Genomic DNA, 22,499 nt, shown 5'->3' with positions numbered 1-22,499 from the left:
AGAAAGATGACGACAAACACTCGTCCACTGAGAACAGCGTTCATCGCGATAGAGAATATACTGATGCATCAAATGCTAAGGGTTGCACCTACAAATACTTTGTATCTTGTAAGCCCCGGGAATTTACAGGGGAGAAAGGTGCTGTTGATTGTATCACCTGGCTAGATGAGATGGACACTATAGTGGACATCAGCGGGTGTGCAGCGAGGGATGTGGTGAAGTATGTGTCCCAATCATTCAAGGGCGAGGCCCTGGCATGGTGGAGGGCGTTGGTGGAGGCATCTGGTAAGTCTGCTTTGTACAAAATGACATGGGAGGAATTTATTGCTCTCATTAAGGAAAACTACTGCCCTCAGCATGAGGTTGAGAAGATCGAGGCTGACTTTGTGTCACTGGTGATGACGAACCTGGACTGCCAGGCGTATTTGACGAGTTTCAATACAATGTCTCGTCTGGTCCCATACCTTGTAACACCAGAACCCCGAAGAATCGCCCGTTTTATTGGGGGCTTGGAGCCCGCAATAAAGGCGAGTGTAAAGGCCTCTCGGCCGACGACCTTCAGGTCAGTTACTGACCTCTCCTTGTCTCTCACCTTAGACGCTGTCCGTCTGAGGACACTAAGGAACAAGGAGGCTGAGAAGAGAAAACGTGAGGATGATACCTCACGAAGATCAGGGAAGAAGCACCGTGGAAACGGTGAAGGCAAAAGAGGGTCGGAGGCGAAGAAAGATGGGCAAGCTGGCGAAAGGCCCAACTGCAAAATCTGCAAGAAACCCCACTCTGGGAAATGCAGATTTGCATCGAACTCACAGTCGCAATCAAAGACTCCTTCCTGTGGACTATGCAAGTCCAAGGATCATAAGACTGTGGAGTGCAAGAAGATCAAGGATGCAACCTGTTATGGTTGTAATGAAAAAGGGCACATCAAGAGTAACTGCCCTAAGTATGCCAAGAAGGCGGAAGAAACAAAGAAGTCAAATGCGAGAGTTTTTTGCATGGATGCAAAGGAAGCGGTCCAGAACGACAACGTGCTTACAGGTACTTTTCTCGTAAATAATATATTTGCAAGAGTACTATTCGATTCTGGCGCCGATAAATCCTTTGTAGACTAGAAATTTTGCCAACTACTAGATATGCCTATCAAAACCCTTGATGCGAAATACGAAGTAGAGTTAGCGGACGGCACGATAGAAACCGTCTCAACTGTTCTAGAAGGATGTGAAATGTCCATTAGGAACCATTCTTTTCCTTTATCTCTACTTCCCTTCAAATTAGCGGGTTTTGACATTGTGCTAGGCATGGACTGGTTATCCCATAATCAGGCCCAAATCATTTGCGGCAAGAGGCATATAGTGCTAAAGACTCCGAGTGGTGAATCGCTTACCATTCGAGGGGATACGCAGTACGGATTGCCCGAAGACGTATCTATGCTGAAAGCTTCAAGGTGTTTGAACAGAGGCTGCGTAATTTACATGGCTCAGGTGATAATTGAAGAACCGAAGCCGAAGATCGAGGATCTTCCTGTCATTTCTGAATACCCCGAAGTTTTTCCTGAAGAACTACCTGGTTTGCCACCAGATAGACAAGTGGAGTTCAGAATAGACATCATTCCTGGAGCAGCTCCGATAGCAAGAGCACCTTACAGGCTAGCTCCAACGGAAATGAAAGAACTGAGGACCCAGTTGGATGAACTGCTGGCGAAAGGTTTTATCAGACCTAGTTCATCTCCCTGGGGAGCACCAGTCCTATTTGTAAAGAAGAAGGACGGATCGATGCGGTTGTGCATCGACTACCGAGAGCTAAATAAAGTTACCATAAAGAACAGATATCCTTTGCCGAGGATCGATGATCTGTTCGATCAGCTGCAAGGAGCGAGCTACTTCTCAAAGATCGACTTAAGGTCGGGTTATCATCAGCTAAGGGTCAGAGATGAGGATGTACATAAGACAGCATTTAGGACTCGCTATGGTCATTACGAGTTCCTAGTGATGCCTTTTGGGCTCACAAATGCACCGGCTGCGTTCATGGATCTCATGAATCGCGTCTGCAAGCCGTATTTGGACAAATTTGTCATAGTCTTCATCGACGATATCCTTATATATTCCAAGAACCAAGCAGACCACGAGAAGCACCTCCGTTGCATTCTCGAATTACTACAGCGTGAGAAACTCTACGCCAAATTCTCGAAGTGTGAATTCTGGCTACGAGAGGTTCAGTTTTTAGGGCACGTTGTGAGTGAGCGTGGTATCCAAGTAGATCCCGCTAAGGTAGAGGCAGTCATGAACTGGCAAGAGCCAAAGACGCCTACCGAAATTCGTAGCTTCCTGGGGTTAGCAGGATACTACCGGAGATTTATTGAAAATTTTTCGAGGATTGTTGCGCCCTTGACTTCCCTAACCAAGAAGAAAGAAAAGTTTATTTGGGGCCCAAAGCAGCAAGAGTCCTTCGAAATACTGAAGCAAAAGCTAAGCAACGCACCTGTGTTGACATTGCCGGAAGGGACTGATGAATTCGTAGTTTACTGCAATGCATCACACACGGGCATGGGGTGTGTGCTTATGCAGAAGGGCAAGGTGATTGCCTATGCTTCAAGGCAATTAAAGGTGCACGAAAAGAATTACACCACCCACGACTTGGAGTTGGGTGCCGTTGTATTTGCACTGAAGTTGTGGAGGCATTACCTTTGCGGTATTAAATTTGTGATTTATTCTGATCACAAAAGCCTCCAGCACCTGTTCAACCAGAAAGAGTTGAACATGAGACAGCGCCGTTGGATGGAGACCCTGAATGATTATGACTGCGAGATCAGGTACCATCCCGGCAAGGCGAATGTAGTCGCTGATGCCTTGAGCAGAAAAGAAAGGGTAAAACCCATTCGAATCAATGCCAAGAGCATTGAGGTCAAGAACAATTTGATTGAAAGGATATTAGCTGCACAGCGAGAGGCTGTGTTGGAAGCTAATTATCCTAATGAAAAGTTAGGAGTAACTGAGGAGCAGTTGACTCTTAGCAAGGATGGAATCCTTAGACTGAACGGACGTATATGGGTTCCGATTTATGGAGGACTACGAGATGTTGTTCTCCAGGAAGCCCATAGTTCCAAATACTCAGTCCATCCTGGTGCTGACAAGATGTATCAAGATTTAAAGGCAAACTATTGGTGGATGGGCTTGAAAAAGTCTGTGGCCGCCCACGTAGCAAAGTGCTTGACTTGTGCTCAAGTCAAAGCCGAGCACCAAAAGCCGTCTGGCTTGCTACAACAGCCTGAACTTCCCGAGTGGAAGTGGGAATGCGTAACTATGGACTTCATAACCAAGTTACCCAAAACCAGGAAAGGAAACGATACAATATGGGTCATAGTCGATAGGCTGACCAAATCAGCTCATTTTCTACCCATCAAGGAGACGTATAGCTCCGATATGTTAGCCCAACTTTATGTTGATAAGATTGTAGCCTTACACGGCATACCTGTGTCTATTATCTCCGACAGGGATACTAGATACACATCTCACTTCTGGAAGAGTTTCCAGCAATCTTTGGGCACGCGTCTAAACTTTAGTACGGCTTACCATCCACAGACGGACGGTCAAAGTGAGCGTACAATCCAAACGCTAGAAGACATGCTTCGTGCATGTGCGATCGATTTAGGTGGTAACTGGGATAAGAATCTACCGCTGATCGAATTCTCCTACAATAATAGCTACCACACCAGCATAAAGGCTGCGCCTTTTGAGGCATTATATGGTAGGAAATGTAGATCGCCTGTTTGTTGGGCGGAAGTAGGAGAGGTCCAATTATCAGGACCAGAGATTGTTTTCCAGACAACGGACAAGATTGTCCAGATCCGGGAACGTCTCAAGGCTGCCCGCGATAGGCAGAAAAGCTACGCTGATCCAAAACGTAAGGATCTTCACTTCGAAGTAGGTGAAAAAGTGTTGCTTAAGGTGTCACCCTGGAAGGGGGTGATGCGTTTCGGCAAGAAAGGTAAACTGAGTCCGAGATACATAGGACCTTTTGAGGTCATTGAACGAGTCGGGTCAGTCGCCTATAAGTTGAACTTGCCTGAAGAGCTCGATGGAATTCACAATGTGTTCCACATCTGCAATCTCAAGAAGTGCTTCGCCGATGAATCATTAGTGATCCCGCATACAGATGTGCATATAGATGAGAGCTTAAAGTTCATAGAAAAACCTTTGTCGATTGAGGATCGACAGGTAAAGAAGCTTCGCAGAAAGCACGTACCGATTGTAAAGGTCAAATGGGATGCTCGTAGAGGTCCTGAATATACGTGGGAAGTCGAAGCTACAATGAAAGGAAAGTACCCCTATTTATTTGAGTAAATCTCGGGTCGAGATTTATTTTAAGGGGGTGAGGATGTAACACCTCGAATTTTTGTGTCCAATAATGTGTTAACACGTGTCATTTGATTACACGTGGCATCTATATTAAATAAAGGACTAATTTTGACAAACCTTGAAAGTATATAAATTCGAGGGTTATAAATGTCAACAAGGGTAAATATACTGTATAGTAACCCTAAATAACGCTTGTACCTTCAAACGAATAAATCATAAATCGTACGGAAGCGAAACGCGGAAGAAAGTGAGAGATTACGAGCTACAGGGGTTAACTGTGTCAGCATGTTTAATTATACCTCTGAGTGACCCTTTAACGTTCCCAAGGCTTCGTAACAGTATTATACACTCACTAGAATATACTGTATAAATTCCGCGAAGTTCCGTCTTAAAACGAGAAAGTTATACTCGAATTCGTATAAGAAGGGTTAAAAGCGTCAACAGTGAAAGTTAAGGCTTTCCAAATAATTAATAAACTAACCGGGGACTTTATAATGCGGGTAAATAACACGAGGCCCCTATCGGTAAATAACCGAGGGCCAAACCGCAAAGTTACCCCTTCAAACCCGAAAGGTCAGGTAAATCATTACGAAAGATTTCGTTATTAATTACCGGATTCTGATAATCATTACAAAAGATTTAAAATTTCTGGAAATCTGACCTCTCGCGACCCGCGTTGTGTTATGGGATAAGTTGAGGCGGGCCGCGAGCCTCCTAAATTACGCGCCTGATATTTGAATATCAGGTGACCCGCATTAAACAAGCATGGAACTTCCATGCGGGTCGCGTAAAGTGCCCAGATGCAGAAAGTTGTAGTTTCTTGCCTTTTGGAGCTTGTGAACGATCATACACATAATTAATGGAGCATGGGCGCCCCCTACTCGACCCATATCCCTTAGGGACACCTGCCCATGATCCATGATCAGTATAGGCCAATGTGGAATGATCTTGGGGTTCATTTTTTCACTATAAAAGGCCATATTGTGGTTACAACATTCACACAACTCAAAACACAATTACTGATCATTCTAAAAAGCTCCCAAGCCTCCATCTCTGCTCTATAAGCAAGACTCAACTTCTATAAGTGATCTAACCCTTTGTGGTTTCACATTTCATTAGTAAATGGCTAAAAACCAAACCGTCGTAAATACGGTTTGACTTTAAAATAACTCAGTAATGGATCAGTCTTACGACGAATCAAAAGTGGTTGTGAGTTGGTATTTATGTGGGTAATAAACCTCTAAAAAGGTTCCCCCTGATCACCACTCTAACTATGTCAAATATCGAGTCAAACGTGCGGATAAAAAGTCAACAGAAAGCTATTTTAGCAATTTATGCATAATCTGTAATGTATATGCTATGAAACCTGTTTTGACACTCGTAAAATATGACATTAAGTATATAAACTTGTTTGCGCTCGTTTGAATCGATCATTTGCTATATTGAACCGGTTCGGAGCCGAATGTCGCAAAAGTTTGACTTTTGCTTTGACTTCAGTTCTGACCCATTTTAGTGAGGTATAGATATGCCTTAGGACTCTCTTAGGACCAGGTCACATGTTGGTATAAACCTCTGTGATCGGTTCATGAGTTATCCTAGTCTTTTGCGCATTTCCGTCATTCGCCTAAAAGTTGACCGTAACGGCCTTTTGAAAATAAAACGAGTATTCCAGACACGTGAACGGACCAGAACCTTGCTTATTAAATTATAAGCATGTCCGTAAAGTTTCACGTCAATCCGAGGTCTAGAATGGGAGATATGCTAATTAGCGCAAATTAAAATAAACTTTTGTAATAAACGGCGCAATTAGCATAACGCCTATCTAAACCAAGATTTCGTCACCAAATCTTTTACCCACTGTTATAAATTAATATTTTGGGAATTTTAAAGATTTTTAATAATTTTTACCTTGCTCATAACCTGCGGTTATGGCTACGGTTCGGTTAATACGGAATATGCCCTTTTCGGCCAAAACATGAGTTCTACAAGGTCTTTTGACCCGATTCCAGTTGCTACTGGTTTTAAATAATAAATAAAGTATTTTAAGCTTTATAAGCTGTTCGGGAAACTCAGATTTCCTGTAGAACTCGAAAAGCCCTTTTAAAGTCTTTAAAATGACCGAAAAACCCCTACGGGGCATAATATTAACTTAAACTCGTTACGGGCGTCACGGAAGGTATCCTACTGATACCACAACCACTTTAAGGCATATTGACTTAGGAAATAAGCATACGACTCTCATGGTTAACCGTTTCGCCTATTGCGCGCACGGTTCGGCTTATGAAACTAGTTTTCATAAATTAGCCGATACGGGTCAAATTATATTATTTGAACCCCAAAATCCAGAGCGTGAACCATAAACCCGTATAAAACAAGTCTCTGAACTTGTTGGGTCAGAATCACACTCCATTCTCGGTTTTCGCCTTTTCGCGCGATTAAACCATATCTATATATATATCGGAACCAACCGGTCTAGGCTACGGCCATTATAACAACTCGTTAGGATTCTAAGAGGTTAATTAAAACCTTCGTTCCAGATTAGGAGCCCCAGTAAAAGCTATCGGTGATTTAATCCAAATTAAGGAAATATACTTGCAAAGGTAAATACTTTAACTTATTTCCCCTATATGGGCTTGGGTTACGGTATATTAATACCGCTTGATTGAGCATTATATTCTTCCATCGCTTAGGTGGTTAATTAAATAATATGATCGGCTCATTTAAACAGTTTTGTTTCTTAAAAGCCTTTGGGGGGTTTAATGACCGTTGTCCCGGATATCCTTGGCATCATTTTACGAAATGGCCACGACCATCGACATCCCGGTGTAGGCGTACACCCGGTATATAGTGTCGACATTAAATTAAAAGACGTAGCCGTTGGTTTTTATACTACGGTTTTACGCAATGTGGTGTGTCTATAAATCTTTAACCCGGCACGACCCGGGCTACTGAACGCATAAAAGAACATGTAAAACGTTCACAAGATTTTATTATAATTTTCCCAAGTTATAAAAGAGTTTGTGCCTTGTGCATTCAAATCAATTTTTAATAAACATTTTCAAATGTGTCAGTTGAATGTATTTACCGGTGTAAACTGACGTATTTTCCCCAAAAAGATTAAGTGCAGGTACTATACGAAATGGGCTGGTTTAGGCGTCCTAAGCATCGTACATAGTCTCGCAAACTCGATGCTGCATCTGAATGAACAATATTTATTACTTTTTGATCCGCTGTGGATATATTCAACTTCTGTAATACATTTGATATTACAACCAGAGGTTGAAGTTTATATATTTATCTTAAGCTTCCGCTGTGCATTATATAATTGTGTGGTTTGACTATATTGTTGCCAACATCGTCACGGTAATCCCCCACCGGGCCCACCGGTGAGACACGTGGAAATCGGGGTGTGACACCGGAGCTCCTAGGTTGGTAAGTGTGGAACAGGATTCGGCAAATTTCTTGAGAAATTCACGAAAAGTTTGTCCTACAATTGGTAAAGAGGTTTGATCTTACAAAATGATTAATCAAGGTCATTAATTTGGACTTGATGTAATCTTCATATATGTGGTTGAAAAACAAGATGATGAACCCCTATTCTACAATTGATAAAATCAACAAAACTTATTTTCCGAAAAAAAAACCATTTGGATTAAAACAAACTTACGTGTTTTGAAATCTTAATGGGAAAATAGTTTATTGTGAGGGGGAGTTCTGATTGTTTATGCAAAGTGGATGGCGAATTGAAGCGATTAACAACAGTTGTCGATTTACTTGTACAGTTTTAGTTTTTAAATTTTTTAAATGTTTTTGCATTTTAGGGGGAGTAAATATTTCAGAAAACCAAAAACATTAGAAAAATTTGAAAAAGAGTTTTGGTGTATTAAAGAGGAAATGATAGTACATCAGTGGACTATCACAACACGCTAAAGAATTGGAAAGTAAAAATGTGATAAACAATCTCACTGTGGATGTGCCAGTAGGTTTTTATACATTTAGTAGATTATTTTCGAGATATAAACTTAAATTTCAAACTTGCTTATCTCGTGGGGAACATTTCTTGGATATATGGGTAACCCCCGAAATCTTGTTTGAAATGTCCCTCTTTATGAGATACTAGGTCTTTATACTCAGTGATATCTGGGGTATTATCCTGGGACTTCTGATTTTGCGGAAGCAATGGCCTAGTCCCCGTATAATACTTTGCATTTGCTTGAAATATAGCATTACCCTCAGTACAAAAAAATGATGAAACATTGAAAAATGCTAATCATGTGCTGTTGAAGAAAAGATTCTCTAAAGGGAACACACCAAAAGTCGAGCCGTCATCTCTCTGCTGAACGGAAGTTCTGACCTGAGCTCTCACGGTTTCGCATTTAACCCTTTTACAGATATCATCTAGGTATACTCACCTGTAAGACTGAATATTGGGATCTGGATACAGGAGTATATTCAAGTGGTAGGACAAGCGTATAAGTTTAAGTTCTTAAAACATTAATCTCGTATCTCAAAAAAATTGAACTTTGTGTGAAAATTTAAGTAGATCAATATACTGACAATCTAGGTGAATTGTTTAGAACTTAAAATGAAATGAAGCTTAACGGTGTTGGTGATTTGTCTCATAAACTGATATGATCCTCTTACACAAACTCACAAAAATAGTGTCCGTAAATATTTCTTTACTGTTGTCTTTAAAATCAAAAATTCCAAAAAGATTTTGAGTGTGTTTTAGCATAAACTTTTGAAAAATCCAAAAAGATTTTCGACAACTGGTGTTGAAAAGCTGATTTTCAAAATTCCAAGTGCTGAACATAATGATCAATTTGAGGGGGAGTTTGCTGAATCTAAAAATGTTTAAATTCTTTCCTACATGTGGTCATCAGAAGATTCAAAATGTTTCTACCTCACAATTAAGATAATGATTGTTGGAAGAGATTTGCAAATGGTGTCTAAGATTATTAAATCTTTATATTATAAAACTTATTTTTGTGGTAGAGAATGTGCATGTATAAGATTTGAGAAAAGCCAGGTTCTGATACCTGAGGTTTCTGTTTAGAGAGAGCCAGGTTACGATCTTGAAGCTAAGGATGCTGATGAACTTAAGGAATCAAGAGACTTGATCAAGAGAATTAGAAAGTTGAGAGCCAGATCACGATTCTAATTCTGTGAAAGTTATATTGTGATCAAGCATGTTGAGAGGGGGAGTCTGTTGATGCTAAAGAGGAAGGGTAAAGAAAAGATAGTAAAAGCTTTACAGTGTCAGATACTTCAAAGAGTTCGAGAGGACTGATAAAGACTGAAGATGCGAAGACTCGACACAGTAGACTCGTCAACATCCGAGGGGGAGTCTGTTGGTTCATACGTATGTCGACTTCGTCTTGTATCAAGTCTTGCATTGTTCAGGGCACGGATTTCAAAAAATCAAGACATGAAGCTAATTCCGCATAAAGCTTCTAATTTCGCATGATATTGTAATTCCGCACAGAACTACCATCTGGTAATTCCGCACGGAATCAGCTAATATCGCATGAGTCTGTAATTCCGCTTCTGTGTAATTTCATTTGAGAGTGTTTCGTGCGGAATATATAGTTGTGATCTCGTGTCAATTGGTACGAAATTAGCTTGGTGTTTTTCGACGGCGAAGCTCTGTCGAAGTGTCGTCTTGCTGTAAAACTGTTCCAGTTCAATATAAACAACAATTAAAGTGAATATCTTGCTGAATTCAACTCATTATGTCTGTTTCCGCCTTTCATTCTGAGTAGAACGCCTCTGATCGACTCATTTCGGGTCCGACAACGATCTTACACCGTGCTTTCAACAAGTTGTCTCGAATTTGGAGGACTTTGTCAGTTGTTTCTTGCAATAGCTCAGGACTGGTTAATTGCGAGTGACCGATCTCGTGCCACACAATAGGCGATCGACATCTTCTTCCATATAAGGCCTCGAATGGTGCCATTTGGATGCTGGTATGATAACTGTTGTTATACGAGAATTTGACTAACGGCAGGTATTTGTCCCAAATACCACCGAAGTCTATGACACACGAACGGAGCATGTCTTCAAGAGTACGAATCGTTCTCTCAGTCTGGCCGTCGGTCTGAGGATGGAATGCGGTACTCAGATTAAGCGTAGTACCAAGAGCAGCTTGAAACGTTTCCCACAATCGTGAGGTAAACCGAGCATCACGGTCAGAGATGATGTCACGAGGCATCCCATGATTACAAATGATCTCGTCGGTGTATATTCGGGCTAATCGTTCTACCTTGTAGTCTTCTCGTATTGGCAGAAAGTGGGCTGATTTGGTTAAACGATCAACAACAACCCAGATGCTGTCGTGACCTGATGACGTGTGCGGAAGTTTTGTTATGAAATCCATAGCTATACTCTCCCATTTCCATATAGGGATTGGGGGTTGCTCGAGTAAGCCTGAGGGCCTTTGATGTTCAGCCTTGACCCTTGCACAAGTCAGGCACTTCCCAACGTAGAGAGCGATATCCCTTTTCATTCGCGGCCACCAGTACTTGTAACGAAGATCCTGGTACATTTTATCGGCACCGGGGTGAATAGAATACTGGGATTTGTGGGCTTCGTCCATCAAAATCTTTTGCAATTCAGTCCGCTTAGGGATCCAAATTCGGTCCAGAAAATAGAAGATCCCATTCAATTTGCTTACAAGCTGAGCTCCATCGTGATAGATTCTCTCCCTCTTCAAGGTGCGTTCATTGAAACAGGCATGCTAGGCTTCGCGGATGAGGGCTTCGAGATCGTATTGGGCTTGGCTATTACGAATGCTAAGCAAATAACTCCGTCTGCTAAGCGCGTCGGCAATGACATTTGCTTTGACTGGGTGATAACGAATCTCACAGTCGTAATCGTTAAGAAGTTCTACCCATCGGCGTTGACGCATATTAAGTTCTTTCTGATCAAAGATATGTTGCAGGCTCCTATGATCGGTGAAGATCGTACACTTGGTACCGTACAGGTAGTGTCGCCAAATCTTTACCGCAAAAACAATTGCGCCTAGCTCGACATCATGGGTTGTATAGTTCTTCTCGTGGATTTTGAGCTGTCGAGAAGCGTAAGCTATAACCTTGTCTCGCTGCATGAGAACACAACCGAGACCAAGGTTGGAAGCATCACAATAAACAATGAAATCATCGTTTCCATCGGGCAATGTGAGAACAGGAGTATTGCAAAGCTTATGCTTGAGGGTTTGGAAAGCAGACTCTTGTTCGGTTCCCCAAACAAAAGGCTTGTCTCTATGCGTAAGAGTGGTAAGCGGCACAACAATCTTTGAGAATCCTTCGATAAATCGTCGATAATAGCCCGCCAGTCCGAGGAAAGAACGGACTTCAGATGGGTTCTTTGGCGTAATCCAACTCTTAACTGCTTCAATATTCGCAGGATCGACATGGATACCCTGACTATTAACTATGTGACCCAGAAACTGAACCTTCTCCAACCAGAATTCACACTTTGAGAACTTGGCATAGAGTTGATTCCCCTGGAGTAGTTCGAGAACCAAACGTAGATGTTGCGCGTGTTCGGCTTTCGATTTGGAATAGATCAAGACATCGTCGATGAACATGATGACGAAACGGTCAAGATACGGTTTACACACGCGATTCATCATATCCATGAAGACCGCGGGTGCGTTGGTTAAGCCAAAAGGCATAACAACGAACTCGTAGTGGCCGTAGCGAGTGCAAAAAGCGGTTTTGGGTATATCCTCCTCTTGAATACGTAGCTGGTGATAGCCTGAACGGAGATCGATCTTCGAGAAACACGTAGCACCTTGCAGCTGGTCAAACAAGTCGTCGATGCGAGGTAGGGGATAGCGATTCTTGATGGTTAGCTTATTCAATTCCTGGTAGTCGATGCACATCCTGAATGACTCATCCTTCTTTTTATCGAAGAGGACTGGTGCGCCCCAAGGAGAGGTGCTCGGGCGAATAAAGCCTTTTTCAAGAAGTTCCTGGAGTTGGTTCGAGAGTTCACGCATTTCGGACGGCGCGAGTCGGTAAGGAGCTTTGGCAACATGGTTGGCTCCAGGAATGAGGTCGATACGGAAGTCGATATCACGACTTGGCGGTAGTCCAGGAAGATCATCAGGGAACACCTGAGGAAATTCACGGACCACTGGAACGTCTTTGACTTCTGCCTTCCTTTTCTTTTCCCTCTCCGCTACTACAATGTTGGCCAAGAAGGCTCTGTATTCCTTGCGGAGATACTTGCTAGCTTGGACACAGGACATAAGTTTGAGACCTTTCGAAGCAGTTTCACCATAGACACATAATAAATCACCATTCGCGAGCGAGAATCAAATCATCTTGTCGAAGCACACAACTTCGGCATGGTTCTCACGAAGAAAGTCCATGCCTACTATGACGTCAAAACTTCCGAGTTGCATCGGAATGAGGTCGATTGGGAAGATGTGATTGTTGAGCTCGAGGGTACAATCACGAAGAACAGAATTAACAGCGACAGTTCTTCCAGTAGCGACTTCAACATCGAATGACGAAGGCAGATAAGAGCGCGTACGACTAAGGAGCTTTTCACATTCGAACGACACAAAGCAATTATCGGCTCCAGTATCAAACAAACAAGATGCATAAATACCATTCACAAGGAACGTACCATTGACCACGTTGTTGTCAGCCTGGGCTTGACGAGCATTGGTGTTGAAGGTTCTGGCGTGCGCTGCTTGTTGTTGCTGCTGCGGCTGCTGCTGGTGGTGTTGCTGGGGCTCCTGCTTCACGACCCTATTGGGTCACATGTTCACAAAGTAGTTGGGGTCACCACATGCGAAGCAAACTCGGGCATTGACCGCGGGTGCCTGAGTTGCTTGATGGCCTTGCGGAGCCGGGAGCAGAGCTTGATGAGCAGTGGCTTGAGCTGGGGTGTTGCGAGGACCAGTACGGCAGTTAGCTGTAAAGTGGTCGTACATGTTGCAGTGAGCGTAGAAACGACAGGCAAGACCCACCGGATGGTGATAAGAGCATGTTGGGCAAACCGGGTGGGGACCTATGTATGCGCGCTTTGCTGGTGGCGCATAAGTAGTTGGAGCCGGACGGTGATGGGGCTGCTGCTGAGCCGGTACGGCCTGGAGAGGAGCAGCAGTGGCAGTGACTGCGCAGTTCTTGTTGCTGGAGCTGCTGTTGTTCTTCTTCCTTCGGCGTGAGGACTTTGATGACTGAGATGCGGTGGCAGTGGAGTCAGCGGTTGGTGCGGCGGTAGCTTGGTGCAGAGACTTGGAGGGCTTATCCGAGAAACCAGCTTTTACTCGTTTGTCGTTGATTTCGGCGGCAAGCAAGTAAGTCTCTTCAATCGATGAGGTCTTCGCGGCGTGAATAAAATCGGCAACACAGTCGGGTAGAGCTCGAATGTACTTCTTGATTGCCATGTCTGGCGTCTTGACTTGATCGGGACAGATAATGCTGAGCTGCTTAAAGCGAGCAGTCAGGGCAGCGTTGTCTCCATCCTTCTGCTTAATGTTCCAAAGCTCGTCCTCCAGCTTTTGGCGTTCATGGGGAGGGCAGAACTCGTCCATCATAATGGCTTTCAGCTCTTCCAAGTCAGCTCATAAGCTACATCATTCCCGCATTTGTTTCGTTCGGCCGTCCACCAGTCTAGAGCTCGGGACTGGAAGACGCCAGTTGCGTTTATGGTACGGATATTTTCTGGACAGCGCTTTGGCGCAGAGTGACTTCGACGAAATCGAACCATTGAAACATAGTTGTTGGGCCATCTTCTCCGGTAAATTCCTTTGGTCCGCATGCCTTGAACTGTTTGAAGCTGAAAACAGTCTTGGCAGCATCTTTGGGAGCTTCAGTTCTCGACTCCTCAGATGACTTGCTGACGTTCTCATAGACCTCACTCACAACTTTTCCTACCTGTTTGGCGATTGATGTAGGGTAAAATACACATATTTGTCCCGTGTAGATTGTATAATTTTTGTATAGATTTTAATTGTTTTTAGAGTTAAATGTTTGGTTGGTCCCTGTGGTTTGCAGAAATTTCATACTTGGTCCTAGTGGTTTACTAATTACACGCGTGGTCCTAAAAGTTGTCAAAAATAAACTCGGTTGGTCCCCTGACCTAACCTTTGTTAAATTTTTCAGTTAACTATGTGTGAAATAACTATATTAACCTTGAACAATTAAAAGAAATAAAAAATTATATAAAGAACCTGCAACTACCTCCATCTTATTCAACCGGCTCTCTCTCTCTAAAAAACTACCACAACCTCCTCCACCTTCACAACCGACCACAACCTCCACCACCACCATATTATTCTTCCTCCTCTTTTTCAGTTCAGTCTTCTCTCTCTACCTCCCAGCTAATGGTGCACATCGGGAAAAACCCTAAACAAGTATTCTGAGTATTATGAAATCTCTTATCAATTCAAATTCTACTTTCCCCTACATTCTCGAACCCTAGACGGGGATTCTGCTTCTCAAACCCTTGACAACGATTCTGATTTCACCTCCACCACCACGTGGCGCTGCAATTGCAGCAGTTACCGACAGTGTTCGATTGATTATTTGCAAAAGGAAGTTTCAAATCTGAGCAGATCGAATTTGGAATTATTCGTAGGATCTGGTCACGCAAACACATATGTTTAGGGTTTTTCTCGGTTTTTCATTTGAATTGTCTGTTTGTTGCTTGTTATGATTAATTATTATGATTGATGATATTATATACACATTCACAAATTATTAGTTTGTTACTTTTTACAATAAATAGAAATTGATAATTATCACATTTAAGATATTCTTTAAATTGAATGAAAAACCAAACAGAGTAATAGACAATATTGGGTGTTTGGTTAAAAGAGATTATGACTACAGAGGATATAACTCAGCTTATAAGGTGTTGTTTGTTTTTTGTTAAAAGAGCTTCAGGACCTCTTTTGTCTTCACCAAGCAGACCACGCGCAGACATAGGGGTCTGAAGCTTGTTTGTTTTTCAGAAGACAATTCATTAAAAAACCTCTTCAGCACCTCTTCCTCGGCCAGATCTTGTTTTACATCTTCACATACCTCTTCAACCTCTTCCCAAAACTTTCAAAACCCTAGTTCTCTTCTCCATTCTTTCAGCCGACCTCCTCCCCTACTCCTCCACCTCCACCTTCAGCCTCTGCGACGCCGCCTGAGCACCACCGCCATGCTCCTCCCCTTCTTCTCCATTCTTTCAGCCGACCTCCTCCCCTGCTTCTCCATTCTTTCAGCCGACCTCAAAACCCGAGCACCACCGCCGAGCACCACCGCCGAGCCCCCTTGTATCTCCACTCATCCTCCAACATCTAAGGTAAATTGTTCTTACGAATTATTGGCTGAAATTATTTATAAGAAATTTGTAATTTGCAACTGTTATTTTTGTTGGTCATGGAGCCCCCTTTATCTCCACTCATCCTCCAACTTTCAATGGATTTTTTCGATCTGTTGTTATTTTTTTTTTTGGTCATTGATTTTATCAATTATTTATAAGAAATTTGTAATTTGCAACTGTTATTTTTGTTGGTCATGGAGCCCCCTTTATCTCCACTCATCCTCCAACTTTCATTGATTTTTTTTTCGATCTGTTGTTATGAATTGAGTTATGCTTTTTTAAGTTGTTGGCTGAAATTATTATAAGAAATGGGTAACTTGCATCTGTTATTTTTGTTGGCTGAATTGGATGCTATTAAACCCACTTGATTTCAGTCATATGTATAAATGTTTTGGTACATAGGTGCTTATTGATGAATTTTGGTTATGCTTATAGATGTTTTGGTACATAGATGCTTATTGATGAATTGTTTGATTAAGGATTTTGTTTGTTTGAATATAATTTTCGCTTTCGCTTCGCTTCGCTTATGTTTTGGAATATAGATGTTGGGTGTTTTGGAATATTTCGCTTCGCTTATGCTTATTGATGAATCGTTTAATTAAGGATTTTTGTTTGTTTGAATATAATTTTCGCTTTCGCTTCGCTTCGCTTATGTTTTGGATTTACATGATTAGTAGAAATGGGAGAGAAACAACAATGGTCAAACGACCATCTAAAATGCTTATTAGAGACTTGCATTGAAGAGATACACACGGTGGGTAGAAAAGGCTTGAGTTTGCATAAAGACTCGTGGAATATATTAGGAAAAGTTCTTAAGGAAAAGTTTGGCTTGGATTTAACACAAAAACAAATGAAGAATGCATATGATAATCTAAAAGCCAAATACGTAGGTTGGGTGTATTTGAAAAACAAAACCGGCAACATATACAACCCTCAAACAAATACTTTTAGCTTAACGAACGAGGAATGGGAAGAATTTAAGAAGGTATGTTCATTTATATAAATTTTAAACATAATTCTAAAAAAAAAGTTTATAACAATATTTTTTTTTTACTTTGGGTTTAGGGGCATCCGAAGGCTGCATCATTGAAGACAGTTCCATTGCCTTTTCCAGAACTTTGTGCAGAATTGTTTGATGGAAATACTGCCACTGGAAATTGCATCATTGACATTGTATGCTTTTCGTTTATGTTTTAGACATTGTATGCTTTTATGTTTGACATTGTATGCTTTTGGTTTATGATTGTATCCTTTGGTTTATGCTTATGCTTTTAGTTGTTTATAATTGTTAAAACAGGTTCATAATGGATTATAATAAGAAATTACTTCTCGTTATTCTTATGTACTTGTATGTCCGGTTTTTTTGGAAGAGAGGTTTAAAACGAATGCGAGATAATGATTCGCGTATGACGGGACATAAATACACGTTAGAGTTATTGACAGGAAATCCCAAACAATGCATTGATCTTCTACGTATGTCTCGTGAGTCATTTGTCCGACTATGTGCACATTTTAGAGTAAATTATTCGTTAGAGGATAGTAAACATGTATCGGTTGAGGAGAAGATGGCTATGTTTTTGATGATAATCGGTCATAATCAACGATATGTAGTTATCAAGCGTAGATTTCAACACTCAAAGCAAACAATTCATAAATATTTTTATGAAGTGTTGGATAAAATGATGCTCTTTGCCAAAGAAATGATAGTACCAACTTCTTTCAATCCTAATCCAAACGTACCGGGACATAACAAGAGACTACGACGGGTTTTTAAAGGAGCGGTTGGTGCACTAGATGGAACTTTAATACATGCTGTTGTCCCTACTAGTAAACAAGATTTATATAGAGGAAGAGGAAAAGGAGATTGTTATCAAAACGTATTAGCAATTTGTGACTTCAACATGATTTTTACGTTCGTCGTGGCCGGCTGGGAAGGTGTAGCACATGATGCAAGAATATTATCAGAGGCATTATCAGATCCAGATGCACCATTCCCGTTTCCACCACAAGGTATGTTTATGTTCTTTTAGATATTTATCACTTGGTTTACTTTTCTAAAATAATTGTATATCTTTACAGACAAGTATTATCTTTGTGATGCCGCGTATGCACACATACGAGGATTTATGGCTCCATATCGTAATGTGAGGTATTGGCTAGGAGATTTTCGCCGAAGACGTGCATTGACTAATAAAGAGAAATTTAACCATGCTCATGCAAGACTTCGGAACGTAATTGAGCGTGCCTTTGGTGTCTTGAAAGCAAGATTCCGTATTTTGAAGAGGATGGCACCATTTCCATTGGTTACACAAAGGAACATTACTATTGCATGTTTCGCGCTACATAATTTTATAAGGAAAGAGGGTTTGAGCGATGAATTGTTTACAGAATAGAATCAACCCAATGTTTCGGTGCATAATACGCAAGTGCACGTTAATGCTGGTGAAGACGAGGTTGAAGCACATGGTACCGCATCGGATCGAGAATATATGAATCAGTTACGAGATGAGATTGCTGAGCAGTTAATGCAAAGCACGGATACAATGCTTTAAAAAAAATGTTATTGTCTTTTTTATGAATATTATTTAAGTATTGTATAACTATTATTTAAGTTTGAATGTTGAAAAACTCTTTTAAGTTTAATAAATCAGTTTATTTATATTTCAGTTTATTTCAGCAGTTTGCAGAAGTAAAAAAACAAACAGTCTTCTTCTTGCAGACTGCAGACATTTGGTCCAGCACTTCTGCTACAGATGTTTGCAGATGTGGTCCGCAGACTGCAGACGTTTTACCTCAGAAAAAACAAACAGCACCTAAGTCTTTTTATTATCACAGGTGTTAAAAGGCTGACCCAGTCCATAATACGTTTCTATTCAAAGTTACTAGAGAAGCACTGTTGTGATTTATCTTAGAGTTAAATGCTTGGTTGTGGTGGGTTGTGAAGGTGGAGGAGGTGGTGGTGTTAGAGTTTTTTTAGAGAGAGGTTGAAGAAGACGGAGGTAGTTGCAGGTTCTTTATATATATATATTTTTATTTCTTTCAGTTGTTCAAGGGTAATATAGTCATTTCACACATACTTAACTGAGAAATTTAACAAAGGTTAGGTCAAGGGACCAACCGAGTTCATTTTTGACAACTTTTGGGACCACACGTGTAATTAGTAAACCACTAGGACCAAGTATGAAATTTTTGCAAACCACAGGGACTAACCAAGCATTTAACTCTTGTTTTTATTTAGTTTTAGTATTATACTACATTGTTTTGTGTTTGGCTAGGTCCTGGTGCGAATGGAGCAAAAAAGAGTAATATGGAAATAACCTGCCAGTTGAGTAGAGTAGGGCCCAATGACTGAACTAAAATCGCCACTATTTTTCTTGATTGGTCGAGCCCACTTATCTATATAACATTAATTTGGTTGAAAGCATCAAATGGGCTGCCAAAATCAATGTCTGCACATTGGGCCGACATATGCAATTTACTTTCGAGGGGTACTGTTTGTTTGGGCTTTGATAACAAGTGGTGGATTATTAAAAAAGCAAAAAGGAAAAATCCTAAGGAAAAAGAAGACAATATATTAAAAGAAAAAAAAAACCTACTTAGAATAGGATATATAGGACGCAGACATTAATTTGGAGGGGGATTCCTATTATTTTTTAGGGGGAACGCATATACAGAGGCGAAAAGAGACATATACGACAGAAAGGAGCTGGACGCGAAGTCTGACGCACGAGCAGAAGCATAAGGGCACGAATATTTTAAGAGGAAAGAAAAAAGATTGGTTCAAGATTTAAAGCCGCGATCAAAGATTTAAGTTCGGGTTCATAACGAGTTAGTGTTTTGGTTTTAATTTACTTTATGTTATTCGAACCAATGAACATTATTTGTTATTTATTTGAGACTTATATCTTTTTAGTGACTATGGTTCTTGGCTAATTTTCTTTTACTACCTAGACATCGATGATTGATTGCTAAATGTTTTGATTATATTATGGATTTATGAATGCTTTGGATTGTTTATAAATTGTAAACGGCTTGTTCTATTGGTTAGATGTGTTTGCTTGCTTGATAGTATTTGAATATTGATTATTGCTTCGTTCGATTCTTGGTGACGGTCTTTATCACATAATAGAGTCGGGCTAGGGTTTTAGGTTTTGGTGAGTGTCTATATCACATAATAAATCTTTAATCATTTAGGGTGAAAATTGCATAAGTAGCCTTAGAAGTAATAATTGGTAATCTTATAAAATCAAGTGTTCTACTAATCATCAATAGCTGTAAGGTGCGAGATTATTGCTAGGTCTAAGTGATTAAACCGCAAGGTGGGTCCTTCTTAGGAAGTTAACCTTTTGGCTGCTGTCTAGCAAGTCTAGCTGAGAAAACAAGCCTATCCTAGGTTTAGGTCTCGTAAGGGAGTGAGCCTTTTAGGATACTTTTATAAACCCATTAGATGTCTTGTAAAGGAGTCTAATAACCGGTAATTTAACAACCTTTAGGGGATCTTAGCGTGCTCTTGAGAAGGATTAGGAGTCCTTAGATTTCCCGAGAGGTGAGAATTTTAAGATCCCGATTCCATAGCAGACAACTTCCTAATATAATCATAACTAAAAGAAATCAGGATTCCTGTCTAGGTAGTTCCTTCATCATCCTTGAGTTCAACCTTCGTGTGAGTTCGTGTCTAGTTCGTTTAGTTAACTTAGTTAATTTTTAATTATAATTTTAGGATATTTAGAAAACCCCCCAACCAAAGAAACAATTAGTTAAGTCGTGTCAGTCTAAGTCTAGATAGAGTCATTAGCGTAATCAGTAGAGTCTTTTGGGTTCGATACTCGGACTTCCTTAGGCTATACTACACCGATCGGTACACTTGCCGGTTGTGTCGTTTAGGGTTTAAAGAGTCTTAGTTTTATAAATTTAAAGCTTAGAGAGTCTAGAATTAGGGTAATTTAGTTAGTTTTACTTAACCCATTTTCAGCACATCAGCGATGATAGCAGTAAGACGTTTGTCCCTCTTTTCTTGGCGAGTAAGTGGGGTTCGGTGTCCAGATGACGACATTGTCTGCAACAAACATCGTCGTAGGTCTCAGACACATCATAATCGAATCTCACCTCACACGTCTACTGCTTACTAAAGCTCAGGAACACAGTCACCCAATCACATATCACAGATTCACACGATCACAGAAACACGTAAACACATAAGCACGTAAGCACATAAGCACGTAGAGCACAGATACACAGAAGCACAGATGCACATATGCATTTAGTCACCAGATGCAGTCAGAATACAGAAACCTATTACTCAAAGTCTGCGATTGTTCAATTGTGGTTATTATAGGTTAAACGTATAGTATAGCGAGCATCATAGCGTACGGCGTTTCCTTATGGCAGTAACGATTTGTTAACGTTTTGGGATAGAGAAGCAACGCGGGTTGTGTGGGTCGATCGAAGTGAGATCAAAATCGAGTAGATCTTAAAGCTTTAAACACACAAACAGTTAAACACGTATAAACAAATAAAATCAACGAGTCATCAGAGTCAGCAGTTGCGGGCTCAGAATCGAAACATATAAAAATCGAGAGGTAGATTGTTTGCGGCTATTAGACATTGACTATCCAAAATGATTCAACTATTCTCAAGGACCCGTCGTACACATTTTGACTTTCAGGATAGGGCCTCTGCCTCGATTCTTGGGCATCTGGCGCACATCCCTCTGGTTCTACTGTGAGTTCAGGTCGTTGGAGTCCGTCGAGACTTTGGTGAGAGTTTTGGTAAAACCATGGACAAGCCGTCAAGGTTAGGGTTTCACCCCTGGCTTGACAACTTCCCCTTGATTTTAATAAAATAGAGGAGATTATTCATCAAAATATGGATTTCACTCCTGGTTTGGTATAATTCTCCCCGTTAAACAAGCGTTCGTTATTGAAAAAGAAATTGATTTGCTTGCTTGTATGAAAGGTGAAACTGTTCCACAAATGATTGAAAGATTTTTCCACCTCAAACTTGAAATGGAGAGAGTTGGTGTGTCAAAAATAATGAAGAGATCATTGATAAGTTGATAAAAACAACAATGATTAAGCAATTTAGTCGAGAGTTTGCGGCTTTCACACCTAATCTTGACTAAATTGCCTCTTTATTAGTGAAAATTCAAGTGCGGTAATAGTGTAGCGTAGGCGAGAATATCGAAGGATAGTAATACGCTCATACATAGTCCCTAATGGACATGCGAAGGATAGTAATACGCTCATAGATGTGATTTCGTATATGTAACATATGTAACACCCAAAAGTGCGTAAAGCAAAAAGGGATCGAGTATACTCACAACGGTTGATAGATTGAAGGGAGCGCTTGAGAGTAAGGTTAGCCTGAATAGTTCGATAGTATAACGATAAGCAACGCGTAACACGGAAACAAGTGTTGAAGGATCGGACAGCTGGTCGATCGGACGGCTGACCGTTCGGTTGACAGTCCGTTCGGACAGTTATCCGGTCGGACGGGAGTCCGATCGGATGGCTGTTCGAGTGGATTGTTTCTTCCTTTGAGTAGGATGTGTTTGTGTATGATGGTTGACTTTTGAAGTTTTCGTTGTAGCATTTGAAAACCTTGAAGTATCTTTGCCTTTCAGGTCGGTCGATCGGACGCTCGTTCGATCGACCGGCAACCCGATCGGCTAGGTACTTCATCAAAAACAAGTTCTCAGCAGGGTGTCACTTGGTCGAACGGCTGTTCGATCGGGTGGCACTCCTAGTGCGTCGAACATGAGAAAAATCAATTAAGTGTTAAAGTCAAGTATCTCATGATCCGAAGAGTAATCCA

General features: G+C 41.1%; 2 protein-coding genes across 3 annotated transcripts; both read left to right on the top strand.

The window, feature by feature from the left end:
- The first annotated feature begins 15,359 nt into the window (after window positions 1-15,359).
- On the top strand, window positions 15,360-18,357 carry LOC110935045. 2 transcript variants are annotated; one of them, XM_022177656.2, is made up of 4 exons: window positions 15,360-15,665; window positions 16,364-16,671; window positions 16,752-17,696; window positions 17,766-18,357. In XM_022177656.2, exons 3-4 carry the CDS (start codon window positions 16,991-16,993, stop codon window positions 18,077-18,079), a joined length of 1,020 nt encoding a protein of 339 aa, XP_022033348.2. In that variant the 5' UTR covers window positions 15,360-15,665; window positions 16,364-16,671; window positions 16,752-16,990; the 3' UTR covers window positions 18,080-18,357. The 2 variants fall into 2 exon arrangements, with proteins under 2 accessions (XP_022033348.2, XP_035844465.1); XM_035988572.1 differs by having other exon boundaries at window positions 16,361-16,671.
- Window positions 16,366-16,883, top strand: LOC118479224 (L10-interacting MYB domain-containing protein-like). Its single transcript, XM_035989446.1, has 2 exons — window positions 16,366-16,671; window positions 16,752-16,883. The coding sequence occupies exons 1-2, from the start codon at window positions 16,366-16,368 to the stop codon at window positions 16,881-16,883; spliced, it is 438 nt and encodes a 145-aa protein (XP_035845339.1).
- Window positions 18,358-22,499: the final 4,142 nt, after the last annotated feature.

This window comes from Helianthus annuus, chromosome 4 (genome assembly GCF_002127325.2).
Source record: "Helianthus annuus cultivar XRQ/B chromosome 4, HanXRQr2.0-SUNRISE, whole genome shotgun sequence".
In the NCBI taxonomy this organism is placed as follows: Eukaryota; Viridiplantae; Streptophyta; class Magnoliopsida; order Asterales; family Asteraceae; genus Helianthus; species Helianthus annuus.
This window is presented reverse-complemented; position numbering and strand designations above follow the sequence as displayed.

Bases quoted from the DNA above. Each gene is read 5' to 3' on its own strand.
- LOC118479224 (XM_035989446.1), top strand. From the start codon at position 16,366: ATGGGAGAGAAACAACAATGGTCAAACGACCATCTAAAATGCTTATTA. The intron at 16,672-16,751 runs GTATGTTCATTT...CTTTGGGTTTAG, and splicing joins AATGGGAAGAATTTAAGAAG to GGGCATCCGAAGGCTGCATC.
- LOC110935045 (XM_022177656.2), top strand. From the start codon at position 16,991: ATGGATTATAATAAGAAATTACTTCTCGTTATTCTTATGTACTTGTAT. The intron at 17,697-17,765 runs GTATGTTTATGT...ATATCTTTACAG, and splicing joins ATTCCCGTTTCCACCACAAG to ACAAGTATTATCTTTGTGAT.